This window comes from Arvicola amphibius, chromosome 6 (genome assembly GCF_903992535.2).
Source record: "Arvicola amphibius chromosome 6, mArvAmp1.2, whole genome shotgun sequence".
Lineage (NCBI taxonomy): Eukaryota > Metazoa > Chordata > Mammalia > Rodentia > Cricetidae > Arvicola > Arvicola amphibius.
Genome location: NC_052052.2, coordinates 18,939,143 through 18,966,961, shown reverse-complemented (window position 1 = coordinate 18,966,961; position 27,819 = coordinate 18,939,143). Strand labels below are relative to the sequence as shown.

General features: G+C 48.0%; 2 protein-coding genes and 1 pseudogene across 14 annotated transcripts in view; all 3 read right to left on the bottom strand.

The window, feature by feature from the left end:
• Nucleotides 1-3,001: 3,001 nt before the first annotated feature.
• On the bottom strand, nucleotides 3,002-15,443 carry Pigv (phosphatidylinositol glycan anchor biosynthesis class V). 12 transcript variants are annotated; one of them, XR_005285879.1, is made up of 5 exons: nucleotides 14,088-15,073; nucleotides 12,468-12,583; nucleotides 6,965-8,077; nucleotides 3,785-4,138; nucleotides 3,002-3,752 (listed from the first exon to the last, which is right to left on the bottom strand). XR_005285879.1 is itself a non-coding variant. In XM_038334260.1 (5 exons), exons 1-5 carry the CDS (start codon nucleotides 14,170-14,172, stop codon nucleotides 3,869-3,871), a joined length of 969 nt encoding a protein of 322 aa, XP_038190188.1. In that variant the 5' UTR covers nucleotides 14,173-15,068; the 3' UTR covers nucleotides 3,002-3,868. The 12 variants fall into 12 exon arrangements, 11 of the variants coding, with proteins under 11 accessions (XP_038190188.1, XP_038190182.1, XP_038190181.1 ...); XM_038334260.1 differs by having other exon boundaries at nucleotides 3,002-4,138; nucleotides 6,965-7,356; nucleotides 7,972-8,077; nucleotides 14,088-15,068; XM_038334254.1 differs by lacking the exon at nucleotides 14,088-15,073 and adding an exon at nucleotides 15,104-15,443 and having other exon boundaries at nucleotides 3,002-4,138; nucleotides 12,468-12,576.
• Nucleotides 12,748-12,854, bottom strand: LOC119818188 (annotated as a pseudogene).
• A 7,842-nt stretch (nucleotides 15,444-23,285) lies between the features above and the next one.
• Nucleotides 23,286-27,819, bottom strand: part of Arid1a (AT-rich interaction domain 1A) — a 75,250-nt gene continuing 70,716 nt past the window's right edge. For both annotated transcript variants that reach the window (XM_038333016.2, XM_038333015.2), the window contains exon 20: nucleotides 23,286-26,311. In XM_038333016.2, coding sequence (XP_038188944.1) covers nucleotides 24,584-26,311 — 1,728 coding nt within the window. In that variant the 3' untranslated portion in view covers nucleotides 23,286-24,583. The remainder of the gene's footprint in view (nucleotides 26,312-27,819) is intronic.

The following is a 27,819-nucleotide window of genomic DNA, read 5'->3' as shown; positions in this document are numbered from 1 at the left end:
TAGTGTTTAAGGTCAGTATGAACTTAAGTCAGTACCATGAGATGTCTCAAAAATCCCAAAGTAACATTTCCCTTACTGTCCCGGGTGATTGAGTCTGTGGATAAGAAATCTTTAGATATGGAGGCCAATTGTACAGTGCACAGAGACTGAAGTCAGACTTGAGAGTTTCACGTTCACACAGCTCGTACACGGTGGGCTGATCCTGAATCCGGATCTTACAGTAATACTTTGGCTCCCTTCAAGCTGAGCTCTCCCCTTGCTTGCTTGTCTTGACATCTGCTGTAGCCGTTCTCTGGCTGGGGCTGTAGTTCAGTGGTACAACCCTTACTAGCCAGGACCCCCTAGCAGCAAGCACTTTTCACCACTGAGCTATACAGGTTTTTAAACTGTGTTTCTGTTTCCAGAAGGCGTTGGGTCCCCAGGGGCTACAGTTACAGGTAGTTGCTGTACTTGGATCTTCTGCAAGAGTAGTACACCGGGCTTTTAACTACTGAAGCATCTTTCCAGCCCCTCCTTTTTTGGGGGGAGGCGCTGAGGTAGGGTGTCATCATGTAGCTCTGGCTGTCCTGGAACTCACTCTGTAGACCAGGCTGTCCTGTAGCTCTGGCTGTCCTGGAACTCACTCTGTAGACCAGGCTATCCTGTAGCCCTGGCTGTCCTGGAGCTCACTCTGTAGACCAGGCTATCCTGTAGGCCTGGCTGTCCTGGAACTCATTCTGTAGACCAGGCTATCCTGTAGGCCTGGCTGTCCTGGAACTCATTCTGTAGACCAGGCTATCCTGGAACTCACTCCGTAGACCAGGCTATCCTGGAGCTCACCCTGAAGACTTGCAGCACAGCAAGCAGTAGCTGGTCTGCACAACTTTCCTGCTCAGTCTCACAAGTGCAGGAAATGCATGTGTGCATCACAAGTGCAGGAAATGCATGTGTGTATCACACCTTTAATTAAACCTTTTAATCCATCCTCGATATAAAAAATTCAAGTATAGTCAGGCAGTAGTGGCACAAGCCTTTAATCTCACCACTCAGAAGGTAGAAGCAAGCAATCTCTTGGGAATTTGAGGCCAGCCTGGTCTACAAAGTGAGTTCCAGGACAACCAGAGTTGTTACACAAAAAAAAACCCTGTTTTGAAAAACAAAATTCAAGTAGAGAGATAGGAAGCCAAAAGTGTCCTGTATGCTTCAGAATTTGCCAGCAGGAGGGCTTTTCACTACCAAGTCTGAGCCCCAGAACTCACAGGAGGGTACTTCTGACTTCCCTGTATGTGCTGAGTTCATGCTCACACACGCTAAAAGTGTTGCTTTTAAAAGAATTTACCACTTCCCTAGTGACTGCATCTGTGTATTGGTCAGCAGCTCACTACAGACATTTGAGGTGTGCCTGGGTCTTCCTTAGCCCAAAACAGGCATTCATAAATAACCGGCAAAAAGAACCCATTTACAATCTCTTCAGCTTCACATTTTTAGGTCCAGACTTCCGTCCCAGAGGGGAGACCAAACCCCCTCTTCTCCCAACCTTCATTAACCAACAAAAAGACATCTACCTCTTGGTCTGCGGAGGATCTGGTTTGTATTTTAGCAGGGTCTTAGAAGGAAATGACTTTCTCTAAACGGCAGCCGCCCAACCCAGCTGTGGCATTCTTAGACCTCGGGTAAACAGGAAGCTTCCTGCCTTGGGCCCTTCACGTTCCTCTCAGACTATTAAAGACTGTTAATAGGCCGGGAAAAGGACAGCTGCTGGCCATAAAGTCAGCCCATTCCTTAGAACCCTAGCAACCAGCCCTCCCAGGTCAGCGAGACCACGCCCTTCTCCAGGTGTTGCTCGCCTAGCAGGGGTCCTCAGGTGTAGGGTTTCTGGGGTGGTGAGGTCTAGAGACAAAACAATGAGAACACAACCGCTCTGTGGGAGGTGAGTTGCCTCTCCCGGGGGGGGGGGGTGGGGGGGAGGGGGACGACAGTCGCTTCTAGTTAGTCCCCAAAAGGAGACAAAAGTGAAGCAGAGACCAAAGGATCCAGTGAGTGTTCCGGCAAACGGGGACCCTAGATCCACCCACAGTAATTTGGGGGGGAGGGGAGAGTCCTAGGATTTGCAGCTGCGGGTGAAGAGGCGCAGTCTTTGCCAGCTGGAGAGACACTAGGGCAGAGGTGATCGTCCTTTGCCAAGAAGGGCACTCGGTGTCTTGGCAGAAGGCAGAGGGCTGCCCCAATCTGTGTGTACATTTTCAGTAGCATTTGACTCTGGACCAAACGCTTGGCTGCGCTAGTGCCGTGGTGATGGGTGGGAATGCTCGTTGGCCAGGCTGGCTGGAGGCTCCCACGGAGGGTGCTGGGCCTCAGCCAGGAGCTTCCCTTCAGCTGGCAAGTTGAGCTTTCTGTCACGGTTGGAGGGAGTGTGTCCAAATTCCAACTCTCAGCTTTCCAGAAGCTGCTGCGGATTGCCATCTGTTTTGAAGAAGGCTGCTTATTGGAATTTCTGGCTCAGTGGGAAGAAGGATCACAATATAGAGCCAAACTCACCTGGCTCAAGACAGGAACAAGCACTGCTGGGCAGGGCCAGCGTTCTCTAAAGGCACTTCCTGCCTCGGCATCCTGGGGTGCTGGGAAAGGTGGGAGCCATCCTCCCATCAGTGACATTACTATTAGTAACCTAAAGAGCCAGGCAGCAGGCACATGACCCCCTTGGTCTTGGCTGCAATGATCCCCATCAGGGCTGTGGTGTTAGTGCCTACCAATCAAGCAGGCGCTTTTGAGGATGCAAAGAATGGGTGTCTCTACTCCCCAGGGCAGCTCCTACTCAGGGCTGTTCCCAGGGGTGGTGGAGGGGCTCTAATTGATCAAAGGAAATGGAGTACTTTCCACTAGAGTCACATTTGTGCTTCCAGGTGTTCAGATTGGGATCTGTTTAAGGTAACCTCAAGATTTACAGCCTAAAGACCTAAAACATACCGCAGGGAACCAGGACATTCCTTAGTTTCAGAGCAGGTAAAGAAGGCTCTGGAAGTAGTTTAGGATGACATAGTCGGAACATGAGGATTAGGATCCAGGGTTCAGATCCTGTGCTCTGCTCCAAATCATTTATTATTGAAATTGGGGCTTCACATGCTTTATTACTGAGTTCTAGCCAAGCCCCTATAATTTATAAAAAGTAACTTAGCAGAGCCTTGGCACACACCTTTAGTACCCGCACTCAGGAGGCAGACAGGTGGATCTCAGACCAGCCTGAGCTACATACACAGGGGGGCCCTGTCTCAACTCCAATGATCAGCCCCTCCCCCCCGAATAAAAGGTAATTCATTGCAAATACAAGTTTTTAAATTTTCATAGTGAGTAGGATTGTTTTATATAAATGCACACATCATAAAGAAAACTTTAGAAAGGTCTCACTTAGAGCAGGTGGTTCCTTTTTCCTTTGCTATACTGTCCCCATCATCTTGGGTGGACCACGCTGTAGCTAGCCTACATTTAAACATTTAAATTTACACACGGGCAGCCAGACGTAGGCAGAGTTAGAGGCCAGCCTGGTGCGAGTTCCTGGACAGCCAGGTCTACACAAAGAAACCCTGTCTCAAAAAACAAAAACAAAAACCTTCCACATGGGTCAGTAGGAGGGTTAAGATTGTTTGATGCTGCTGACCGGGAAGACTTGAGGCGGCTCCACTCAGCAGAGAGAATGCTTCTCTAAACTTGTTCCACCCTGGACAAGAAGGGGCTGGCTCCTGTGCCCACACTCTCCACTCCTGCGTGGCCCCAGGGCCAGGGCACATCCTAAGGGATATGCTCTAGGTGTGCAGGCAGTCCAGCCAGTGTGTTTCGAAGCTTTCAGCCCCTGGGTTAAACCAGCTTCCAGCTTGTCCCTTGAGACTCCAGGTCAAGTCCAAGGCAGGAAGTTGCAATGGAGGAGTAGTCCCAGGAGCCAGTAAGTCAGGAAATAGCCTAGGATACATCTTGTGACTGGAGAACAGGCCTTCCAGTTGTACAAGAGTTTCATGATACAGTTTCTGGGGGCCTTTATTCCTGGTGGGGCGTTTTCCTCAGGTACTGTGTTCACAGATCTCAACAGTGGCTCTTGATTCTGAAGCAAGTGAGCTGGAAACCAGTATACAATAGGAGTGGAAGAGCCCAAAAATCGTGTGAGAACCTAAAAAAAAAAAAAAAAAAAACCATACTGATTGGAGCATCGGCGATGTGACTGGGTGAATCATGCATGACAAGTAGGAAAGCAAATTCAGCAAAGCTGCAGATCTTCCTGAAAGAATGATGTACTGCCACCCAACCTTGAGTTACCAGTAAATCAGTCTCAGACCAATTACCACAGTAACGGGCCAACCAACACTAAAATCTCTATAGTGTCTGATTTTAGTCCACAACCTCTAAATTTTAGTCTGTTGGAGGCTGGGGGCAGAGGGAAGCAACAGGTCCTGGTTCATCCTTCCCCATCTCACAGTTCTGAGCCAAATCTCCAAGGGCTCACCTACCTTGCAGACTCTGGCTAGCCTGGCACTCACTGAAAAGCTGATCCAGTCACAGACCCAGACGGCTATTTTTTTTACTTTCCCTAACCAATGGCTCAAATAACATCACAAACTGTCAATATTTGCCTGTGAACGGAGGACAAGACTTGCTTGGAGACAGCCAAGAACTTTAAAATTGGACATAAGATCAAACCCCTGACCCTATACTGACAGCACCACCAAACACTGGACAAGACACCCTACGAGGCCACCACGGCAGCCTGTGTCCTAGGGACAGGCTCGGAGAAGCTGTGTCTACCCTACATTCCAGCTGATAGAGACAGGCTCGGAGAAGCTGTGTCTACCCCACATTCCAGCTGAGCCACGTCCTCACAGCCTTCCCACCCCTGCTGTGCCCACCCAGTCCCCACATCTGCCTGGAGTGTTTGCTGCTTCGTTCTGTAGACAGGATTTCATGTAGTGCAGGTGACCTCAAACTAGTACAGGAGGATGGCCTTGAACTGATCTCTTGAGTTATGCAAAGTAGTTCACTGATTGGCCAAACTCTCTGCCCAGCCTCCAGGGGTCCCCCTGGCTCTGTTTCCCCAGCACAAATATCATAGATGAGCACCACCATGCCTGTTTTATGTGGGCTATGAGGTTGCAACCTCCTATGTTTGCACTGTAAGCATTTCAGCAATCCATCCATCTCCCCACTCCTACATGCTTCTTACCTGAGGGTTTTTTTTAACTCTTCAGAACCCATTTTAAATATGATGCCTTAGTGAGTTAACTACTTTTTCACATTCACAATAAATACACTAATTGACTGTGTATGTGCTCAGTTCTCTTTTACCATGTGGATGCCAAGGACTGAACTCAGGTCAATCAGGCTTGGCACTAAAGGCCTGTACCTTTATTTCAGTGCTGGAGACTGAATACAGGACTCTAACAGGCTAGGCAAGTGCTCTACCACTAAGTTATACTCTCAGTACAATCTGAACATTTCATTGGATTCTTGAGCAGGATCTCCAATGTTGTTCTAGCTGGCTAGGAATGGACTATAAAGACCAGGCTGGCTGGGCAGTGGTGGTGTGCACCTCTAATCCCAGCACTTGGGAGGCAGAAGCAAGAGGATCTCTGTGAGTTTGAGGCCAACCTGATCTACAAGAGCTAGTTCCAGAACAGGCTCTAAAGCTACAGAGTAACCCTGTCTTAAAACAAACAAACAAACAAAAAAAATAGACCGGGCTGGCTGGCCCAGAACTGGGGACAATCTCCCTGCCTCTGCTCTGCTTCCCAAGCACTGGAATTACGTGTCATCATGTCTGGGGGAACTTTTTTTTTTTAAATGTGCACTGGTGTTTTGCCATGGGTGTCTGGTTCCCTGGAATTGGAGTCATAGACAGCTGTGAACTGTCATGTGGGTGCTGGGAATTGAACTCAGGTCCTCTGGAAGAGCAGTCAGTGTTTCTAAACACTGAGCCATCTCTCCAGCCTGCCTGAGTGGATTTTACTTTTTGTTTGAGATAGGGTGGCATACTCCTTTAATCCTAGAACTCGGGAGGCAAAGGCAGGTGAATCCCTGTGAGTTCAAGGCCAACCTGGTTTACAAGCGCTAGTTCCAGGACAGCTAGGACTGTTGCTGGCCTCGAACTCACAGAGATCCATCTGCCTCTGCCTCCTGAGTGCTGGGATTAAAGGCATGTGCTATCATCACCCAGCTGCATATATTTTAAAAAATAACAACAGTACTATAATTTGAAGCAAATATGGTTTCATATAGCCCAGGCTGACCTCAAACTCATTATGTAGTAAAGAATGACCTTAGCTGTTTTTTTTTTAAATATTTTTTTTTTTATTATGTATACAGTATTCTTCCTGCAAGCCTCATTACAGATGGTTGTGAGCCACCATGTGGTTGCTGGGAATTGAACTCAGGACCTTTGGAAGAGCAGGCAATGCTCTTAACCGCTGAGCCATCTCTCCAGCCCGTTTTTGTTTTTTGAGCCTTGATTTGCCTGGAACTTACAGAGCTCTCCCTGCCTCTACCTCCCAAATGCTAGGATTATAGGTTTTTTTTGCAGTGTGGGGAAAGAACCCAAGGTCTTTGTGCGGTCAAGGCAAGCAGCCTACCAACCGAGCTGCACCCCAACCCCTAATTTCATCTGTCTAATACGTCTATCTCTGTGTTTATACCATAAGACTCATTAAGGCAGTAATTTCATCTTACTTATGTCCTATCCTCAGAGTTCTAATTTAGATTCTGGAACAAAGAAAGCCCCAGGTCTGTGTTTGTCTGGCTATTTAGCCTACGCAGATCTGAACTGCTTTGTAGTCCAGGCTACCTTCAATTTAAAATCCTCCTGCCTCAGTGCTGGGATCATAGCTGTGCCTAAGTACACCTGACTGCCCACAGTTGTTGACTAAATTAGGCATGGGCCATGGAGAGAGAAAGTTACCATCCCCCCTGCTGTACTCAAGCAGTCATTCCAGGGAGAAACCCACCTCACCTGAACATGCATGCACAGCCCTCCAAAGAGCAGCAGCACTGCAGCGTGGACCAGGTACACAAACACCTTTGGACTGAGGAAGCCAGGATGGGACTTCTCTAGGGTCTTGCATCTTTGCAGCCCAAGTGTAAGGCAGAGCTGAGGGTGGGTGGTCACATATGTCCAGGTTGCCCACACAACCAGTACAGTTACTGGTGTAGCTAGTAGAAAATTGGGCACCTGCCTGAGCTCATAGTATCGCAGAAGGCCGACATTCCAGTAGACATCCTGGATATAGCTGTATATTAGGGGAAGCTCCCAGGAGCACCATGGGGGCTCATTTTCTCCTGTAATCCGGTAGCCTTTGTCCACAGCCAACTGTACCAGAGGCTCAGGAATGGAGTGGGCAGAACCTGGTAGGCAGAACTGGGTGTAAGCATAATACTGAAAGAGAGCAAAGGGAAGGCTGACAGTGAGTGCAGACAGGCAGAGAGAGGCCATCAGCTTGACGAGCTGTTTCAGGGGGTTCAGCGCCACAAGAGAAGAGAAAAAGCCTCTGCACTGAGAATGCAGGAGGAAGCCGACACTGACCAGCCCATTGGAGCGCACCCCAGTGGCAAGAGCAAAGAGCAGCCCACTTGCCCAGCTCCGGCCCCTCTCCAGCTGCCCCATGGCGCTGAAAGTCAGGAAGGCAAACAAAGCTTCTGAGTAACCAGCTGCCAAGAAAACATTGGCGGGGCTGAGGCAGAAGAGCATGGCTGCATAAAAGGCCTGGCGAGGACAGTGCAAAACCAGACAACCCAAATCATGAAGTGTGAGTGCAGCCAGCACAGAGAACAGGAAGTTGAGAAGTGCTACTGAGACCAGCAGGCAACTGCGCTGGCTCAAGAGGCCCTGCAAAGGTCTCAGGAGTTCAGTTCCCATCAGCAGAGCCAAGGGGAAACCAGGGAAGAAGGCAAAGTTGTGCTCATAAAGGTAGCCGTGCTCAGCAATAAACATGAAGTGTTCTGCATCCCATCGAGACAGACCACCCAGGAGAACTTCCACAAGCTGGTCCACAGAGCCCGAGGGGGCCAGGCGGGGAGGAGAAAAGGCATCAGCATGGTGATCTGGGATGATGACATTGAAGAGTGCCTGTGGGGTGAAGGAGAACCAGGGTGTTGGTAAGTAACTGGAAGGAAAGAATTACCATTCAATAAAAAGGGAAAACTGACTTGTTGGTATGGGGGGGGGGGGGGTGTGTGCCTGCGCGTGTATAAGGAGCTCCAAAGCTAACTAGTTAACTCTAGCACAGAGGTTAACCAAGCAGGAAGATGCCTGAGTCTACAAATGAGAAGTCAGATCAGAATTCATATAAACTGGAAATGTAAATAGGGATGGTACTCCCAGGTGTGAGAACAAAGGAGCCTGCCTGGGAAGGAAGGAGATCCTGAGATGAAGCTCATCAAGGATGAGGATGGAGTCCTCCTGGCAAGAAGATAAGGATCTAGCAAGGAAGAAAGCAGGAAGCCAAGCAAACTGGCATAACCTTGAATCTCTAAACTCGGGAGCTAGGGGCAGGCAGGTATCTGTGGGTTCCAGGCCAGCCTCATCTACACAGTGAGTTCCAGGAACAGTGAATGATGGGTGAGATGTGGGAAGCCCAGGTCTTAGAGAACAGTGTCTTAGAACCAAGTGAAAACCAGGACTGAGAAACTGTTGAATGCTGCCGACAGGCCCCAAGTAAGACAGGAACCGAAAACCGATCACAGACTTCAACAATGAGAAGGTCGCTAGTGACTGAGTAGAACTACTTCAGTGGAACGGAGGGGAGCAGCCACCGAGCTAACCGAAGGGGAGAGGGAGCATGAAAAGATTTGCAGAGTTTTGCTGTGAAGATGAAGGAGAAATGGGGTAGCAGGGTTGAACAACGAAAAGTAGAAAGGAGTTTCGGATGCAGCCAGGGGCTCAAACTTGAAAAGAGCTGAGAATGACCTTGAATTTGATCTTTCCGTCCCTGCATGTCCCAGTGCTTGTTATAGATGTGTCACCATGCCTGGTGTGGGGAGAGGAGGAGAGATCAGTGTTTGCTGTCACTGGAATAAGTCAGTGAGAAGAAACCACCGGACAGGAGGGAGGCTGGAAGGAACTCTGGGCAGGGAACAGGGGCAGCACCTGCTGGACAGAAGAGGGGAGAGGGCTCATTCCACTTTCACCAGTGAACTCACAAACATGTAGGTAGGCTACGGATGCAGCACTCAGATTTTCCTGAGTTTTAAAGCAGAAATGTGAATTCCTACTTGACGGCACCAGGGAAAAGCTGTTATAGATGTGTAAAGAGCCTGCAGAGACAGCTTGTGGGAGGTTTTCTTTACACCACATGGAACATAGGGACCAAAGTCAGGTTATCGGGTTTGGAGACATGTGGCTGCCCTCTGAGCCATCCTGCCAGCCCTGGGTATTGAATTTTTAAAGTTTTCATTTTTATGCATGTTCATGTGTGTATGTGGCAGAATATAAAATCCAGCGCTTTTATAAATTCATACATGCTAAGTGCAAATTCTACCATTGAGCTACATCTCCATCCAACACTGCAGTTTTTAAAAAGTCCCCAAGGTAACTGTGATGTGCAAAAAACATTTGAGAGAACAGGTGGGTGAGTGGGCTATGGAAACTCATTAAGATTTCTAGGTGGTATTAATGGCTCACTTGATCTTGTATTTAAAAAAGGCTAGTTGGGGCTGGAGAAATAGCTCAGAGGATAAGAGCACAGGCTGCTCTTCCAGAGGTCCTGAGTTCAATTCCCAGCAACCACATGGTGGCTCACAACCATCTGTAATGAGGTCTGATGCCCTCTTCTGGCATGCAGGCAGAACACTGTATAAACAATAAATAAATAAAATTAAAAAATAAAAAAATAAAAAAGGCTAGTTAAGGGCTGGAGAGATGGCTCAGAGGTTAAGAGCGCTGGCTGCTCTTCCAGAGGTCCTGAGTTCAATTCCCAGCAACCACATGGTGGCTCACAACTATCTGTACTGAGATATGGCACTCTCCTCTGGCGTGTGGGCGGGCATACATCGAGGCAGAATGTTGTATACATAATAAATAAATCTTTTTTAAAAAAAGGCTAGTTAATATACTTGCATTTTTTAAAAGATGGGTAGTGTAGACACAAAGAAGGCAGACCACTATGTTCACCAAGACTCGACTTTTATCTTATGTATAAAACAGGGATAATGGAAGAAGAGAGTTGCATGTACGCATAGGAATGATCACCATGAAAGAATAGATTCAGCTTAGGAAGAGGAAGCTGAAGGCTGGTGGGCAAAAGCCAAAGAAACATGGTAGGTTCCATGGATCACAAAGCCAGAAAACGTTACGGAAGATATGAGGAACAGGAATGAGCAGCAGACAAGAGAGACAGTGGCCAGAGAACGATAAAAGCCTTGACAGACTCTCGGGCAGCGGTTGGCTATGGAGCACCACTATAGAGAGGTGGAGACAAGGTCCCTGAAAGGAAGCGGGACGATGACCTGAGGACCAGGGCGCTGACCATATCCTCCATGCCAGTGAATCGGGAGTCAAAGCCTTCACTGAGAGAGACGCGACAACAGTGGCGGTAGCTAGGGATAGAATCTGCTAGCATGAGCTTTAGAGCTGGAAGGGGTGAGGAGAGAGAGAGTGAAATCCAATTTATTGTTAATGTCTTTCTGCCTCATTAGGTTGTCAGTTACTTGAAGGAAAACATGACCTTTCACTCATAATTTAGCACAGTTTTGGGAATAGGTACTTACTATAATTTTGGTGGCTGAGCTTCAGGGATTTGAGGAAATATACTGTTTCCAAAATCCCGCTGAACGAGAACGCAGCTGTCCTGGCTCCCTACCCCAGATGCTGACTTGCTGCACTGCTCCTTTGGCTCTGCCAGGAACTCAGCTGATGCTGGTCCAGAGCCATCACTGAGTCAGGCTCCCCAGCCTAGCAACAAGAGCACTGCCCAATTAAAGGCTCATTCTCTTTTTGGTCAGTTTCTTTTCTTTTCTTTTCTTTTCTTTCTTTCTTTCTTTCTTTCTTTCTTTCTTTCTTTCTTTCTTTCTTTCTTTCTTTCTTTCTTTCTCACCCACCCCCACCCTTTTATTTTTGTTTTTCCAAGACAGGGTTTCTCGGTTAGCTTTAGCTGTCCAGGAATTCACTCAGTAGATGAGACTGGCCTTGAACTCACAGAGATGTGTCTGAGAGCTGGGATTAGAGGCGTGTGCCACCACTGCCTGACTCTTAGGTCAGTTTCTTCATCAGGCCACTGCAAACAGTGGAAAGAAATGGGGTGGGGGTGACAATCACAGGTAACAGCACAGCCTTCAGGTTAAGGGCCCCAAAGCCAAAAGAAACTGAAGTGCTTCATTTAATAAGGGAGGAATAATTCAGAGCTAGAAGCTCAGAGGGAGGAAAAAAAACGTTTCTAAAAAGGAAGCAGCTAGGAGCCCCAGATATGGATGATAAAGAAATATATATCATGGGTTAGAAAGATAGTTCAGTGGTTAAGAGCACTGACTGCTCTTCCAGAGGTCCTGAGTTCAATCCCTAGGAACCACGTGGTGGCTCACAACCATCTACAATGAGATCTGATGCCTTCTTCTGGAGTGCAGGCATACATACAGACAGAGCAGTGTATAAAATAAATAAAATAAATCTTAAAAAAATACACATCATTATATCAATACAGTAACTCTAGGGTGTTGACAATGATTATAAACTTATAGACCTGCCAGATGGTGGTGGCGCACGCCTTTAATCCCAGCACTCAGGAGGCAGAGGCAGGCGGATCTCTGTGAGTTTGAGGCCAGCCTGTCTACAAGAGCTTGTTTCCAGGATAGGCTTCAAAGCTACAGAGAAACCCTGTCTCAAAAAACAAACAAACAAAATCAAAAAAACTCATAGACCTACCAAGTATAAAGCACTAAGCTAGGCACCAAATAATTCATATATATGTGACTTTGATTAAAGTATGTATCAAGGCAGACTAGGGAAAAGGGTGGCAAAGGGCAAACATATTGAGAACTGAGTGGCTAGGACAGCAAGTGGGGAACCATTCCTGATGAATATTCATAAACAGTCTTGGTCTAAGAGCTCTGAAAGGGCTTCCTCTCTCCTAGTCCACTAACACAGTACTCAGGCTCCAAGTCAGGGTGCCCCAGAAATACTTTGAGCTGTCACAAACACCTCAAGGTATCTCTGTTGGTGAGACCATCAGATAACTAAAGTCAGTGGGAAAACCTCTAGTGTGGGTAGGGAGTTAGGGAGCCTGGGGTCCAGCTCTGGCCCTTTATCTTGCTACATAGTTTAGCGTGTCTGGCTCACGTGTAAGACACAGGTTAATACCAGTGCTAAGGCTCTTGCCCTCTTTTCAGCTGCCAGGTCTAAGTCTGTCTGGGTCCAACCACATGAAGAGGCACAGCAGAAAGGGGAGAGGTGAGGACCATTTATTCTTCATTCCTAGCTCAGTCATAAGGCAACAGCATGTTCAGAGCAGGTGTCGGAGACTGACCTGTAGCGTTAGGGTCAGGATGCGGCAGCTGACTGCAAATTTCAGCACCTCTTTCTGGGATGGGTCCAGGAGCCACATCCTCTCGCCACGTCTGAGCTTCCTCAGACTTCTAAACTCTAACACACAAGGAAGAAAATGTCACACATGGCTGAAAGAAAATAAATAACATTTTCTTCACAGCAGCCACCCCCTTCAGCACTTCTATGACAACACAACCATCTGACTTCCCAGAGGGAGACTATCTTGAAGGCAGATGGATCACTGGGTGTCACTCTGAAACACTGTATTCTAGTATTCAGGTGATTTCTACACAGATAAGCAAGAAGCTGGAAAGTTAAGCACCCAGAAGTAACGAACTATAGAAATGATCCCTGAAAGTATAGTCTTGCACCCAGAAGTTTTAAAAGCCTGTTGAATGCTTTAATGTAGGAGACAAAGACCTGGGTTCAAGTCCCCACTCTTGTCACTGGCAAGCTCTCATTTAGTCCCTCTGAGATTCCTTTATATGTACAATGAGGTAAGACTATCCCTACCCACTCCCAGCTCCCAAATCTGTCACATGGCAAAACAAACTAAACTAAAAGTGCCACACAAATCAGTGCTGTGGCTGCTATTATTTGGCGTGTGCCCTTTCCCTCTTGCCCAGAATAATAAACTAATTCCCAAACCAGAGTCCCCAGAGTGGGGCACAGAACCATCCTAGAAGCCTGTAATAACTCCACATGCCAGCGCAGCTCTGTGATGTGTGTTCAGCTGGTCTGTTAAATTAAGTGGAGAAGGGAAAGGAAACCGCTGCTCGGCAGGACTTCAGCCAGCTCCCATTGCTAAAACAAACTTAGGGCAAGACAGAGTCTACCACCAGGGAAGGAGTAAACGGCTATTTCCCATCTCCACAGGGTGGCAACAATGTACAAAAACCAAAGCTATTATGAGACACAGAATGCACGTCAAAGCATTTTCTTTCTTTTTCTTCCTTCCTTCCTTTCTTTTCTTTTTCTTTTTTTTAAAGCAGTCATGGCTCCTATAGTGTTGAAGCAAGAACCACAAACCTCCTTTTTCTTCTCTCAGGTGGCTAACACCTCCCAAACTTTTAGGTTCCACTTGCTTTCTGCAATGTTCTGATTCTCACCAGCGCCCGCTCACTATGCTCTCATGGCCTCTTGCCTTGACACACCGCTGTCTGTTCTGTACGAGGACTGGGACTGCCCGAAGTGTAGTCCCGGGAAGAGCAGGGAAACTGACATCTGTACATCTCTTCTGAACGACAGGACACAGCATCGCCAGTTCTCTGACTCTAGATCTAAATATCACCGGTCCAGATATTCCTCCTATCACAGTTCATGTTAAGAAGCAAGATGGCCCAACATGTAAGGGCACTTGTCACCACAGTGACCCACAAAGCTGAAGGAGAGAAGGCACCCCCACACAGTCCTCCCACTTCCTCACACGAGATGTGCCATGGCACACGTCTAGCCACACACATATACACAAACAAAAGCACACAAAATAACAATTAAAACAAACAAAGCAAAGTAAATGACAAAGTCACAGAAGCCATGGGAGAAAATAAAATCCTCCGCCAAGGGAACAGGATTGGCTAACGGCGACAGTACTACTCACTTGGCACAAGGGGGCACCTAACGCTTGCTTCATCACCAGGAGGCCAGGGGAAAAGGAAGGCTCCTCTCGACTCCCAACTCCGCATACTTTACCCGGGGAAGTTCAGTTCAAGTTACGCTTCTGAACAGCCCCAGGAAGGAGTACTTTCTGACTGCACATGTATCTCCAACACTAGATTCACTAAACCCAAAGAAGTCACAGAAACACGCACACCCAATCTCTTCTGTCCTAGGGTAAATTCATTTTTTTTTCTTCACCGGCCTCCCCACTTGCATGCACAAAGGAGGCAGAGAACAGAAAAGTACTGAATCCACCTCTTCCTCTTTTAATCCCTGGCCTCAGTGGCCACAGGAGATGCAACCCACACTTAATTTTCGATCAAACCAAGTAAAATCAGGAGTCAATTATTCCTCTAGCTATTTGCCAATATCCGTTTGAAAGAAGTCCCTCGCCAAGTCACACTCTAAACTGGTAGGACGCTTAGAACCAGCAAGTTTCATTCTTTAATTTTCCCGGAGATAGGCTCCGGAGATTGCACTAGACACTAGGAGGCCGGTATATAATTACCATTGCCATTTTATGGATATGAAAACTGAGGCTCACTGGAGTCACGTGACACACCCAGTACTTTTAAAGTTCCTCATGCACTGCTTCCTAAAACCTTATGCCCAAAGTCATGAGCGCGTTCTGCCACAAACACAAAGGTCTGCATTCCTTTCCAGCCAGGACAACCTAGGTCTCCAACACCTAAGCCCAGTACTTCTTCCAAAGATTGCGCATGTTTCTGCTGGAAGCTTATGGTGATGGGCCATATCTGGGAAAGCCTGTTCAACTGGAGCCCTGGCCTCTCCGGGCAAGGCTAACATCTCGGTGGGGTGATGCGCTCTGACCCAGGGAGCTCGGGGATAGAGGACTCGCGGAGCGCACGGCCTCCTTCTACTAAGCCCCGCGGGGCGGGCAGCCCGTTCCAGCCTGTTCTTTTCGGACAAGCTTCCTACCCGGGACGGGGTACTGACCCTCACCCCAGGCAGTCACGGCCCAGGACTTCGTCCCGAGGGAACCGCAGGGCCGGGCCAGGCAACAGGGCCGGAAGCAGACGAGGGCCGGAGGCCGCAAAGGAAGAGGCGGCGCCGGGGGCCGCTATGGCGGAGGGGCGGGGCTCCTCGCGTCTCTACAGCCTCCGCCTAATTTCTCTCGGCCTCCGTTTGACAGCTTCCCTCCCTGGAGAACTCCAGAGCTCCAGTGCTGGCGCCGGGTCCTCCGCGCCCGCGCGTTCAGACCACCCCCGCCGAGTTCCAACCTCAGCACCTCCATCCGGGTCCCGGGCGTCCCGCGCCTGCGCGCTGGCTCCGCCGACGGCGGCCCCGCCCAGCTCCTGCCCGGACTCGGAGCGCCCCGCCTCCCTCCTCGGCGGCCATGTTGACCCCGGCTGGGGCGGGGGCCGAGAGTGTGTGTCGCTTCTTCCCGGCGTGGTGACACCTGAGGAGTCTGCCTCTCGCTCGCCGTCAGCGTTATGCGCGGGCGTCGCGCTCTCAGCCGGCGCTCGCGCCCCAGTCCCATCCCGCTGTGGGCCGAGGCTGGACCGGGTGCTACCCCAGGCCTGACCAGCGCAGCGGGAGCCGCACGTTCTCTCCTGTCCCGCCACACCAGCTCAGCACAGGGCCAGGCACACAATACACAGTATGAATAAGCCAGAGACACCCCTTGTGGGTTTTTTTTTTTGTGGCAAGCAGCGATACCTAGCGCCTGGGCGCGAAGAAAGTGGGGGATCCCCCTGACTTTCCCTTCCTCTGGCTATGGAGGACCTCTGCCCAACAGTTCTCAGCCCCACCTCGGGTGGCTGCAGAGGACGAGGAAGGAAACCTCAGAGAACACCCCTGAGGACTCCTCCCTCAAGCAGTTTCTGTCGTAGGAAGTGGCGCCAAAAGCAGAAAAAAAAGGAAGCTAATTCAACAAAACCGTCTGTTGAGGAGGAGCGGCCAGTTGGTACCGCTGTAACGGAAACTGTTAGAACGACTTTGCACCCTCCCCAAAGGAAATAGATAATAAATCCTTCTCCGTTGGATTTCTTGTTTCTCAGGATTCCAAAGCCGCCTGTGGTTTCAGTTATCAGTCCTCTCAACGTAGTTTGGGTCTGGGTTAACCTCTGGCCACAAACCTGGCTGAGGGAGGGGTTTATCTTCTGCAACAGCCCCTAATGTGGGTGGGAACAAAGAGATGGTGGCTATCTCTCCCAGCAAAGAAAACTAGCCCACATCAGTTTGCTGGAGGCTTAGGAGCTGTATCATTTCAGACCCGGGACTTAAAACTGCCCCCTCCGCTATCTGTAAAGTGAATAAGGCATAAAGCACATTTTAGTGGTTGGTGAAGAGAAAAAAAGTTTACAAAGTCATTCTTCCAGGTTTTTCAGCGTAGAAACAGCGCCTTGGTTGCCAGTCGCGTGAGCGAAATGGCAACTCTTCCCTGGGCACACTGGTGACTAGGGCCCACGGTTGTGACTTGACTCTCTAGAGGCTCCCTCCACAGCGCTCTCTTTCAAGGCAAAACAGAGAAATCAGCTGCCCTTGTTGTGTGAACTCACGGGGGGGGGGGGGGGGGGGGAACGCTCAAGGCTCTGTGTGTCCACGTCAATTCCCTCAGAATCCACGTGTAAAAGAGGCAGGGGGGTCCTCTTGTGAGCATTGAGACTGTTTTGCTGAAATACCCTTTGGGGTAGAACTTTGACTAGCTCTTCGGTTGCACTTGGCTGCAATTTTCCCTTCCCTCCCTCCCTCCCTTCCCCTTCCTTCCTTCCTTCCTTCCTTCCTTCCTTCCTTCCTTCCCTCCCTCCCTCCTTCCCTTCCCTTTCTCCTCTCTCTCTCCCTCCCTCCCTCCTTTCCTCCCTCCTTCCTTCCTTTCCCGGTTCATTTTCTGGCTTCTGCTCCTACAGGAAAACAAGGAAGCTGAATGTTGTGCTTGCAAAGCCCCGACACTGAGGTGGCAGGATGGCATGGGAGGGTTGTAGGCCTCCAAGGCTGTGTGAAAGGTGAAAGAGGCAGCTCCTCCATGGTTTGCCTTCACAGTCTGTGGTTAAAATGGAGCCTGCAGCAACACAGCCAGCTGAACGAAGAACTGGAGTCCCTGGGCTCCAGAAAGACTACACCTCCCACCTTGCATTAAAAAGGAAATACCTGACACCATCTGGGAACAGTTTCACAATACAGGTTCCTAAGCTCATCAATGCCACTCTTTCTAGAATCCTAAAAAGCAAGAGGATGACATCATTTTTGTTCTTTGAACTTGCCTGCCTCTCTGTATTTGCTGATCTTTTTATGTTTATTTTTCTTATTATTATTTTGCTTGAAACACTATCACATCAGACCATTTTGGCTTCAGAGACAAACTATATCCATCCACATCCACCACCCTGCTGTCTGTCACTTACTGTTTTAGCACCAATTATTTCATCCTGTCCGTGTCACCTCAGCACCTGCTTTCCTCTTCTGGAATATTAACTTCTGAAATACAATGGAAGACCAGGGCAGTCTTTCAGCCAAGTTATTAGAACACTTGTCGGTGACAGAGCGCTTGTCCTAGACTCAATCCCTAGCTCTACAGAAACAGCAAAACCCCCAGTGCCTTGTGGTTTTTGTATGATGAATGAATCAATTTAACCTGAGGCCATATTTTTTTTAAACATTTTTAAATTTTTATTTATTATGTATGTAGTGTTCTGTCTCCACATATGTCTACTTGCCAGAAGGGGGCACCAGACCCCATTACAGATGGTTGTGAGCCACCATGTGGTTGCTGGGAATTGAACTCAGGACCTCAGGAAGAGCAGTCAGTGCTCTTAACCTCTGAGCCATCTCTCCAGCCCCCTGAGGCCATATTTTATACATAAGAAAATCAAGACACACTAAAAGAAGTGCCCAAGGTCACACATGTCTTGAATTCAGGTCCCAGCCTTCCAAGCTGGCTCTGTTAGTATTATTATTGAGACAAAAGTCTTGCTATGGGGCCTAGGCTGGCCTCAAACTTATGATCCTCCCTGCTTCAGCCTCCTGAGGGCTGAGATTACTTACATGTGTGAGGCACCATGCCCAGTTACTTAATGTTGCTGTACTTGTTCCCAAGGTTCTGCTTTTTATCTCTTCCTGGCTGGGGGTCTTTAGAAACTATTTCTATCCTATATAAGGTACATCAACTCCTACTATTATTACCTACGGTCTCTTCCTTCCATTGGGTCCATACCACAGGCAATATACCACTGAGGAAGATGTGTTCATAAACCGCTGCCCTCAAGTGATTTATGAAGTGATTAGCAGAAAATACTCTTTAAAGACAGACTGTTCTAACCCCATGTCCAAAGAACAGTTTACCCTCTGAAGAGGTAGAGAAGTCAGGTTCACCTCCGTGAAGCATTCTGACAATGTATTCCTCCTTGTAGCTTCCTTGCCTTGTTCCTACCTCCATCCCTGAGATGCCCAGGCAGGGCTCAGAACTGCCCAGTGTATGTATCTGCTCTCTATAGTTGTATTTCCAGGCATTCCATTTTCCAAAGCAAGCTGGGCGATGGTGGTGCACACCTTTGATCCCAGCACTCGGGAGGCGGAGGCAGGCAGATCTCTGTGAGTTTGAGGCCAGCCTGGTCTACAGAGTGAGTTCCAGGACAGCCAGGGCTGTTATACATAGAACCCTGTCTGGAAAAACAAAAAAACAAAACAAAAATAACAAAAACCCCCAAAAAACCCCACCCAACTTTCCAAAGCCACCTCCTTCCTATGGAATTACAGTAGCCGACCCTGACCTGGGACACCAGATCTGAAGCCACACCATTGCAATGAAAGTGACCACAATGCCCTGATTGCTGACCATCTACTGCCAGGGGTGAGGCTAAAGATCACAATGAGCCTTTCAGGAACTTTGATACATCTTCTCACTGTACATAAAACCATCAGAAATTGCCACTGACACTTTCCAAGGATGCTGGGCGGTATTTACAGCCATCCTGACCTCTGAAATGACACTAATTAGGTCCTGGACAATTATCAAAAGTATCCTGTTTGACCTCTGCTATGTCACTTAAAGATGCTCATCCACCCCAGGTTACGAAGACTCTTCCATTTCCAGTTACAGGCGCCAAACACTGACGCTTCAAAAACCATGGACATATTATAAAAACACTGCCTTCAGTGTTTGCCTTTCAATAGTTAGAAACCTTGATTCCACTGAGAAGCCTGGTGGGAAGGCCTTAACTCCTTGGGGGTGGCAGTGGCTGCCAAGCAAAAGAGCCAATCAACTTCAGAGTATTGTTTAGGCTGGTCTTGGCTGCTGTCCAGCTCTGAAAGAAGGTTAAGGTCATTTGGGGGTGGGGGGGAGGGAGGAGCCTGGGAAAAGAACTACTGGCCACACCCAGGGTTCTCTACTGGCCAGGTTCTGTTTACTTCTCAAAGGCCAATTACTCCCAGCTCAGTGGTCAGCAGTTCTCTTGGCCAGTGGTTAAGGCCAATCAGAAACTGGAGACTGGGCTAGGCTGTCCCCGAATTGCAAGAGAGCAGATTAAAGAAACCCAGGAAACAGAACTCCTAGGTAATGCTCCACACACAGCCCAGAAATGCACTTTCTGGATTGCAAAGTGCGAGTTCAAGGCCCATAGCAAAAATAACAATTAGCAGTATTACTAAGTAAAATAAAGATATGAAACGCACCCCCTTTTGTTTTTATCAGAAACCATCTTGGTTGACAGACTTTTTTTTCTCAGTTAGTACTAATTTTCTATTCCTGTCCCTGACTCAAATATTAACAGCCACGCCAAGTTCAATGAGTGCTTGACTAAAATTCTTTTGCCTCATGCCAAGCACACTAGAAACCACTCCCGGAAACCTGCTGTGGATGAAGAAAGTGTGGCAGGGTACTGAGAAGAACTTGGGCCCTGGTCAGGTGGTCTTGTTTTACAAATTAAAGGGAACCACTGCACCTACCTTGGAGACACAGGGCTGCTGGAGGATTATTTGCAACATATTTTGTTCAGCAGACAAGTATCCAACAAAAAAACATCTTAGACTTCACTTATGTGTGTGCAATCATATTTTGTTAGTATCTGTGATTTCTCCAGAAAAAAATCTGAACTTTAATTTTCTTCTCTTTCCTAAGCTTTGGAAGGGATGATATAAATAGAGATGAACAGAATGGGAATATTGCAATATTGACCTAAAAGCAACTGTATCTACCACTATGATGCCCCTTGATTAGGTATTAAGTAGATATCGTGTGCCAGGATGCATGTCAGAAAAGGATGGAGCCGTGATCCTCACACAGTTTACATTCCAGTGGATAAAATCACAATAGGCCAGATGCTAACAAGAGCCTAAAACCAGCAAGAAGGGACCTGTGTCAGCAAGGGGAGATTGAGCTGAAACTCAGATCTACCTGCCTCTGCCTCCCAAATTCTGGGATTAAAGTTAAAGGTGAGCAATTACCACTGCTTGGGCTTTTCTTGACATTTTGAATATTTTAAAAAAGTATGTGTTAAATTTTGCCTGCATGTGTGTGCCTGGTGCTAGTAGAGGCCAGGTGAGGGCATCAGATTCCCTGGGATTGTGGTTACAAATGGCATTGAGCTGCCATGTGGGTACTGGGAATTGACACTGGTCTTCAGCCAGTGCTCTTAAGTTCTGGTTCCTGGTAACCATGTTGGGCAGTGCCCAACTGCCTGCAACTCCAGGGAATCCAAAATTCTCTTCTGGATCTTTAACCCTTGAGCCTCTCCCTACTTCCCAACCACTTCAGATGGCAATTTCAATTGAGGTAGCTAATACAAGGTCACAAAGCAAGTCTGAGGCCTGAGCTACATGAGACTGTCTCAGAATCAAAGTAAACCAGGTGCTAAGGAATATAGGAATATGTATATCTCTGTGGCGGTCAGAGGAGAAAATTCAGAAGCAGGGGAGCGGGTTCTCTCTAGCATGTGGGTCTTGGGGAGTCGGAGGCTAGTACAAGCTGAGCCATCTTGCGAGACCCTACTCTTTTGGGGAGGCTGAGCTACCTCAAAGCCTTAGACACATTAGGCTTGTGTTCTTGCATTGAGTACTGAGATTTGAACAAAGATCAGAAGACTTTGGTAGCATGAGCCAGCAGTCATCTGCTTGGAGTCGGCCGTGTGGAGGGATGGAAAGGGCACCTCCACAGTGGACAGTCTGGGGAAAGTGGGGCACTAGAGAGGTGGCCGCCAGATAATGAGCAAGACAGTCTCATGCCATAAAGGTTTGGGATTTCTCTCTTCCTTCTTGGTTTTTCCAGATAGGGGTTCATCTCGTGTAACAGTTCTGGTTGTCATGGAATTCACTTTGTAGACCAGGCTGCCCTTGAATTCATGAATTCTGGGACTAAAGGCAGGCACTACTATGCCCAGCCTCCCCCCCCCCCCGAAAACAGTCTTACTATGTAGACCTAGTTGACCTGTAACTCCAGGCAGTCTGACCTCAAACTCAGTCACCTGCCTCTGCCTGAGTGCTGGACTTAGGGCATATGCCACTTCACCCAGGGGCTCAGGATTTTTACCGTCTTAAGCATTACAGAAGTTTGTTCTGACTTTAAAGGTGGGTGTTAAGAGGTTTATACCCAGACAAAACACAAGAGGGGAGGGTTAAGAATTTGGGAAAGGTTGGGCCATGGTGGCGTACGCCTTTAATCCCAGCACTCTTGGGAAGAAGAGACAGGCGGATTTCTTTGAGTTCAAGGCAAGCAGGGTCTCTAAGAGCTAGTTCCAGGACAGCTAGGGTTGTTATAGAGAAACCCTGTCTTGAATTTGGGAAAGAAGTGACAGTGTCATGAGCTCAAATTGCAGTGGGAGGACTGAGGATGACTTCCTGAAGATTGGTAACTGGTTGTAGAAGAGTCAAGGGTTGGTCATGGTAGTGCACACCTTTAGTATCAGAAGGCAGAGAGGAGGCCAGCCAGCCCTGTCTATAATGAGAGTTCCAGGACAGTGAGATTCAAAATCACAAAAAAAAAACAACAAAAACAAACGAGTCAAGGAGAGTTTCTGGCCTAACACATTAGGTTGGACCTGCCATTTACCGCACAAACCAAGCAAACCAGGCCCTCGGGGTAGCCAGAGCACGTTTCCTCTACACATTCTGCTCAAGTCTGGAGTCAAGAGAAAGACAAGCTGCAATCCAAGTGCTAGAGGCTGCTTCTAGGAAAATGGCTTAGTAACAATTTCTGAAAGAACCTCCCTTTGTCACAGTGGGTGGAGGAAGACATCACGTAACGAGAGCATCTAAGGGGAAGCAGGATCCTGCCAAAGGTCAAGCTCCTATTTATTCTTTCCTGAAACAGCGTGTCAATACATAGTTCTGGCTGTCCTGGAACTACGTAGACCAGGCTGGTCTCAAACTCAGAAGTCCATCTGCTTCCACTTCCCAAGTGCTGGGATTATAGGAGTGTGCTCCTACACGCAGCTATTAGCAAAAGATTTTACTGTTTAATTTTATGTGTATGAGTGTTTTGCCTGCATGTATGTGTGCACGCCACGTGTCCCTGGGGGCCATGGAGCTCAGAACAGGGTGTTGGATCACTCCTGGAACTGGAGTTAGAGGTTGTAAGCCACCATCTGGGTGCTGAGGGCCAAGCCAGGATCTTTGTAAAATAAGTTCTCACCGGGCGGTGGTGGTGCACGACTTTAATCCCAGCACTTGGGAGGCAGAGGCAGGAGGATCTCTGTGCGTTCGAGTTCAGCCTGGTCTACAAGAGCTAGTTCCAGGACAGGCTCCAAAGTTACAGAGAAACCCTGTCTCAAAAACAAAACAAAACAAACAAAAACAAAAAAAGTAAGCTCTCTTAGTCACTGAGTCATCTCTCTGGCCCTGGTTAAAGATTTAGTTTTTAACTATGTGTGTGAGTCCACATGTTGGTCTGTGTATGTGAGTCCAGGTATCTGTGTATGTGAGTCCAACTGTCTGTGTGTGGGTCTGTGTATGTGAGTCTAAGCATCTGTGTGAGGGTCTGTGGATGTGAGTCTAGGTGTCTGTGCGTGAGTCTGTGGATCTGAGTCTAGCTGTCTATGGCTCAAGTCAGGTGTCAGATCCCATAGAGTTGGACAGAAGGCTGAACATAGAGTTGGACAGAAGGCTGAAGGTTGTGACTGCTAAGTCATCTTTTCAGCCATAGGTAAAGCTCTTAAATAATTTGAAAATAAAAAAGCCTCACAAAGTCTTACCAAGATTTAATGTACATTTATTCTTAACACGTGGAACATATAGTATAAAGATTTCATACTGAATAAATGATATTCATTAAGCCAAAAAAGGAAAAAAAGGAGGAATTTACATCAAGTTTTTAGCTACATTGTTGAAATACAAATATGCAGATTTTATCACTGAAAAAATCTCAATGTGTTTCTTCATCAGGAACTTCAACTGAACCTAGAACTTTTTCACACCTCGATTAGAAAGGAAACAAAACAAAACAAAAACCCAGAAAAAATAAACTATAAGTTGATTGGCTGCCGAGACAGCAAGGACTTTTTACAGAGACCTGTACAGCATCGCACCAAGGGGGGCGATGTCTGGCAAGAGATTAAATAGCTGTGTCTCGCTTTGTGCAGGTCACCAACTTGTTAACTCGTCATACTATAAAGGGGTGGCTGGGAAGGGGACCAAACTGTGGCGATCCAAGGGTATGTGCAATGTACAACATCATATATATACACACGTGGCAGCGCAGCCGCTGCAGCTAAAGGTTAAAACCAGTTCTAAGAGGTGATCTCAGGGTTATTCATACAATCAAGGAGGAGAGAAAGAGGTCAGGGTGTTGTAGGTTCACACATGATACTTTGGGGGAAAAGCCTTTTTTTTTCTCCTCAACATTTAACTAAAAACATTTTTTAAAAACTACAGCTTGCTGCTGACCCAGCGTCTTCTCTCATTCCCATGTGAGACATTATTATTACAGTATGTTTACAGTATCAGGTGTACAGTACAGTACATGAAAGGGTCTACACTCTACTGCACAGGCCTCTCCAGTGAACAGGGTCTGCTCACAACTGCGAACGTCTCGGCTCCTGCGAGATTGTGAATGGACAGCAATAAACCACACAGTTCAGCAGTCACCTTTTGTCCTTCAGGGTTTTTTTGTATTTTTTTTCCTTTTTTTTTTTTTAGCCATTAAAAACAGTTATGAAATGTGGCATCCCGTTGATGCAAGAACCGGGAAAGCCATTTTCCCCAAACTCACTGTAAACAACAGTAACTTTGGTTAAAATAAAAAAGTCTTCTATGTAGGCAGAGCTTTGTCTTTCCAAATAGGGTGGGGTCCTGAGGGAAGCAGGTGAGGATGAGGAACAGAAAGGTGTTAGGGAGTGGGGGTGGGGAGAGACTTTCCCAAGGGAGAAGCTGGACAGCACAGGGTAAACTGGATTCTGAGGTGGTTTTGCATAAATAAAGGGCAACAGTCAGTTTCTAAGTTCTCCACACACTCACACACACACAGGGAGGGGAGGTGTCCCACGGCTGTCATGACTGGCCAATCAAAAACAGTACATCACAAATGACTTGTGAAACCAATGAGTTCATCAATGGTGATACCGAGATGTCCAACAGCCGTGACTCATACAGAGTGAACTCTGAGTGGTTCTCGTCCACCTTGGCCAGGGCAAGCAGTGCACGGGCAGCCCGCCGCATCATGTCCACACTAGTTGGTTCAAAGGGTGGGTTCTGCATATGGAGGAGGCTGGCCTGGCTCTGTTGGAACTGTGTGGCAGCAAGGCTGTCTTCTAGGAAGCCTAAAAGGTTGCCGATGCTGCCCTTCTGCACTGCAATGGCCCGGGCTGCCAGGCTGTCCCCCTGTGCCAGATTGGCCAGCAGTACCACGGCCATCTCCCGGCATACTGGGTTCTTTCGGTCACTGAGGAAGCGCACCATGGTACTATACAACTTCTCCAGGCGGCTAAATGGGGGCGTGGCCAGGATCAGGTCCACATTGTTGTCCTGGATGCTGAGCTTGCTGAGGGTTTCTAAGACCAATCTCTGGGGAGAAAGGACGGCATTGGGGCCTAGGGTGGAGAAAGGGTCCTGGGCTTCAGCTGAAGGGCAAACTGCCCAGTGTAGGAGTCCGTCCAGCACAGGCAGGCAGATGCTTTCAGGGTATGGGGATAGGTCCAGCTGCCCCGAGATGTTGGCCAGTGTGACCAGCGTGTTTTCCCGGAGCATCTCCAAGCAGTCCCACCACCACTCCACCTTGTCACAGCTTACCCCTTGGTCCTGCTCCTCCTCTTTCTCGTAAGTTAGTGGTGCCTGTTTCCGCTCTGGATGCTTATGGTGCAGTAGGATCAGCTTGCCTAGGATAAGCAGCAGCCCTGGGTGTTTGGACATCTCAAAGTCGTTGCCTGGTACAAATGATAGGCTCCGGATGGTATTGGAGACACAGACACAGCGCTTAGCAAGGGAATCCTGCCAGTCCAGAAGGGTACACAGTGGGGTCTCATCCTTACTGTGGGGCTCATCCTCTAAAATCTTGATGTTCCGGTGGCTCTGTGCTGGGCTAATGCCAAATGGAAACTTGCTGCTCTCCTTGGTGGCCTCTGCACTCTTTGTTCCCTCATCAGTCAACGTGCTAGACCGGGTGGACAACATGTCATCCATAGTGGCTGTGATCCTTTTTTCTGGAAGGGCATCAGGCGGGGGGCCCTCCTGCTCTGCTGTCCCTTGTGTGCCCTCTACTGTTGTGAGGTGTTTCCGAGGGGGTGTTGGGCAGGGCACATAAGGCCGGGAAGGCAGCAGCTCTACCTTGCTCTCAAAGTGGGTCTGGATATGCTCAGTGGTATCTCCACCACCAATCCGCCAGTGCAGCAGGCCACTGTCAAACTCCTGCACACGCCCAAGCTTATCTGAGCAGTCCACCACAAATGGGTCGTTCTTCTGCACAATCTTTACTGGAAGCTTGTCAAACTTACTGACTAGCTTCTCCTCACTATTCTCTGAAGCTGGCTTATCCTTGCCTAAGAAGGCCATTTCCTCATCATTTTCAACCACTTCTTCCTCCTCCTCCTCCAGTTTAGAATCTAGGAGTTCTTCTTCTTCTTCCTCCTCTGTGGGGGCTGGACTAGACACCTTGCTGAATCTCCCAGGGTCTAATAGTGTTCTCTGTCCTGGGTCCCCCACCTCATACTCCTTTAAAATGCCAAAGATCTCAATCAGGCACCGACGGAAATATTCCACAAGGAGCTCTAGCAACCCTGGAAGCTGAAAGACAGAGAAAAGGAAATAAACCAAGGGAAGAATCATTGACCTGAGAGTCTTGAAGCTCTATCCAATTGTCTTCATTTCAAGCTAACCATTTCTCACATAGGAGGTAAAGCTGTCCCTTTATAAAGGCCTCTGCCCGGCAGACTGTAGACACTGTAGGCTTCTTCTCTTACCCTCTTCTTACAGCAGGAGCACAAAGCCTCCCTCTCCCCAAACAATGGCCGCATAAGCCAGCCCTAGCAGGCTGGAATAGTTAGCCACACATCAGTACCGCCAACACCCTGAAATCTCTTCTTTCTGAATGAATGTTCACTTTTTACCAGGTTCCTGGTCACTGCCACTGCCCATCTAGGGCGGTCTCTAGACCCCATGGCCATATGGAGCCCAAGTCCCATGCTGGGATAAGCCCTTCCCAACAAAAGCTAGAAAAGGAACGCACTGTCAACAGATGTTCATTTAGTCTCCACTAATTTTCAGTAAGATTCACTTTTGGTTGAATTCCTTTCATCTACCTAATCTTTGGAATTAAAAAAGCCTTGGTTTGGGGGCTGGAGAGATGGCTCAGAGGTTAAGAGCATTGCCTGCTCTTCCAAAGGTCCTGAGTTCAATCCCAGCAACCACATGGTGGCTCACAACCATCTGTAATGGGGTCTGGTGCCCTCTTCTGGTGTGCAGGCATACACACAGACAGAATACTGCATACATAATAAATAAATAAATAAATATTTAAAAAAAAAAAAAAAAAAAAAAAAGCCTTGGTTTGAATACTGCCTTTTCCAGAAGTTAGCTGTATAAAATGATGAAAAACCCACTAAACTTTATAAAGTTGTTCTAGGATACTGAAAATAATAAAAACTTATTTCTTTACTTTCCTGTGTACAGCAATATCATTCAATGGAAACGCTTTGGTCAGCTTCAAGGCATCACAAGTGTAAGCCCAGTTCAAGGCTAGTCTGGGCTATGTAGGGACACATACGGTGTAGGGTGCTGGAGAGATAGCTCAACTTGGAAGGCAGAGGTAGGCGGATCTCTGTAAGTTTGAGGCCAGCCTGGTCTAAAAGAGCTAGAGCCAGGACAGCTCCAAAGCTACACAGAGAAACCCTTTCTCAAAGACAAAACCAACTAAATAAACAAGCAAAACAACAACAAAAAACCTAACCAAGCCGGGCGGTGGTGGCGCACGCCTTTAATCCCAGCACTCGGGAGGCAGAGGCAGGCGGATCTCTGTGGGTTCGAGACCAGCCTGGTCTACAAGAGCTAGTTCCAGGACAGGCTCCAAAGCCACAGAGAAACCCTGTCTCGAAAAACCAAAACAAAACAAAAACAAAACAAAACAAAACAAAACAAAAAAAACCAAAAAAACCTAACCAAACCAACAAAAAACCTAAATCTAGCTGGGCAATGGTGGCATATGCCTTTAATCCCAGCACTCAGGGAGGGAGAAGCAGGGGGGTCTCGTGAATTAAAAGGCCTGCCTGAGTGAGTTCCAGGACAGGCTTCAAACC

What these genes read in the sequence shown, in the direction of transcription:
- Pigv (XM_038334251.1), bottom strand. Translation starts at nt 14,172, where the DNA reads ATGCGGAGTTGGGAGTCGAGAGGAGCCTTCCTTTTCCCCTGGCCTCCT. An exon ending in TAGGTGCCCCCTTGTGCCAA is followed by an intron (nt 12,584 to 14,087) that starts GTGAGTAGTACT and finishes CTTGTGTGTTAG; the next exon opens with AGTTTAGAAGTCTGAGGAAG. An exon ending in TCCTGACCCTAACGCTACAG is followed by an intron (nt 8,078 to 12,467) that starts GTCAGTCTCCGA and finishes TTCACCCCACAG; the next exon opens with GCACTCTTCAATGTCATCAT.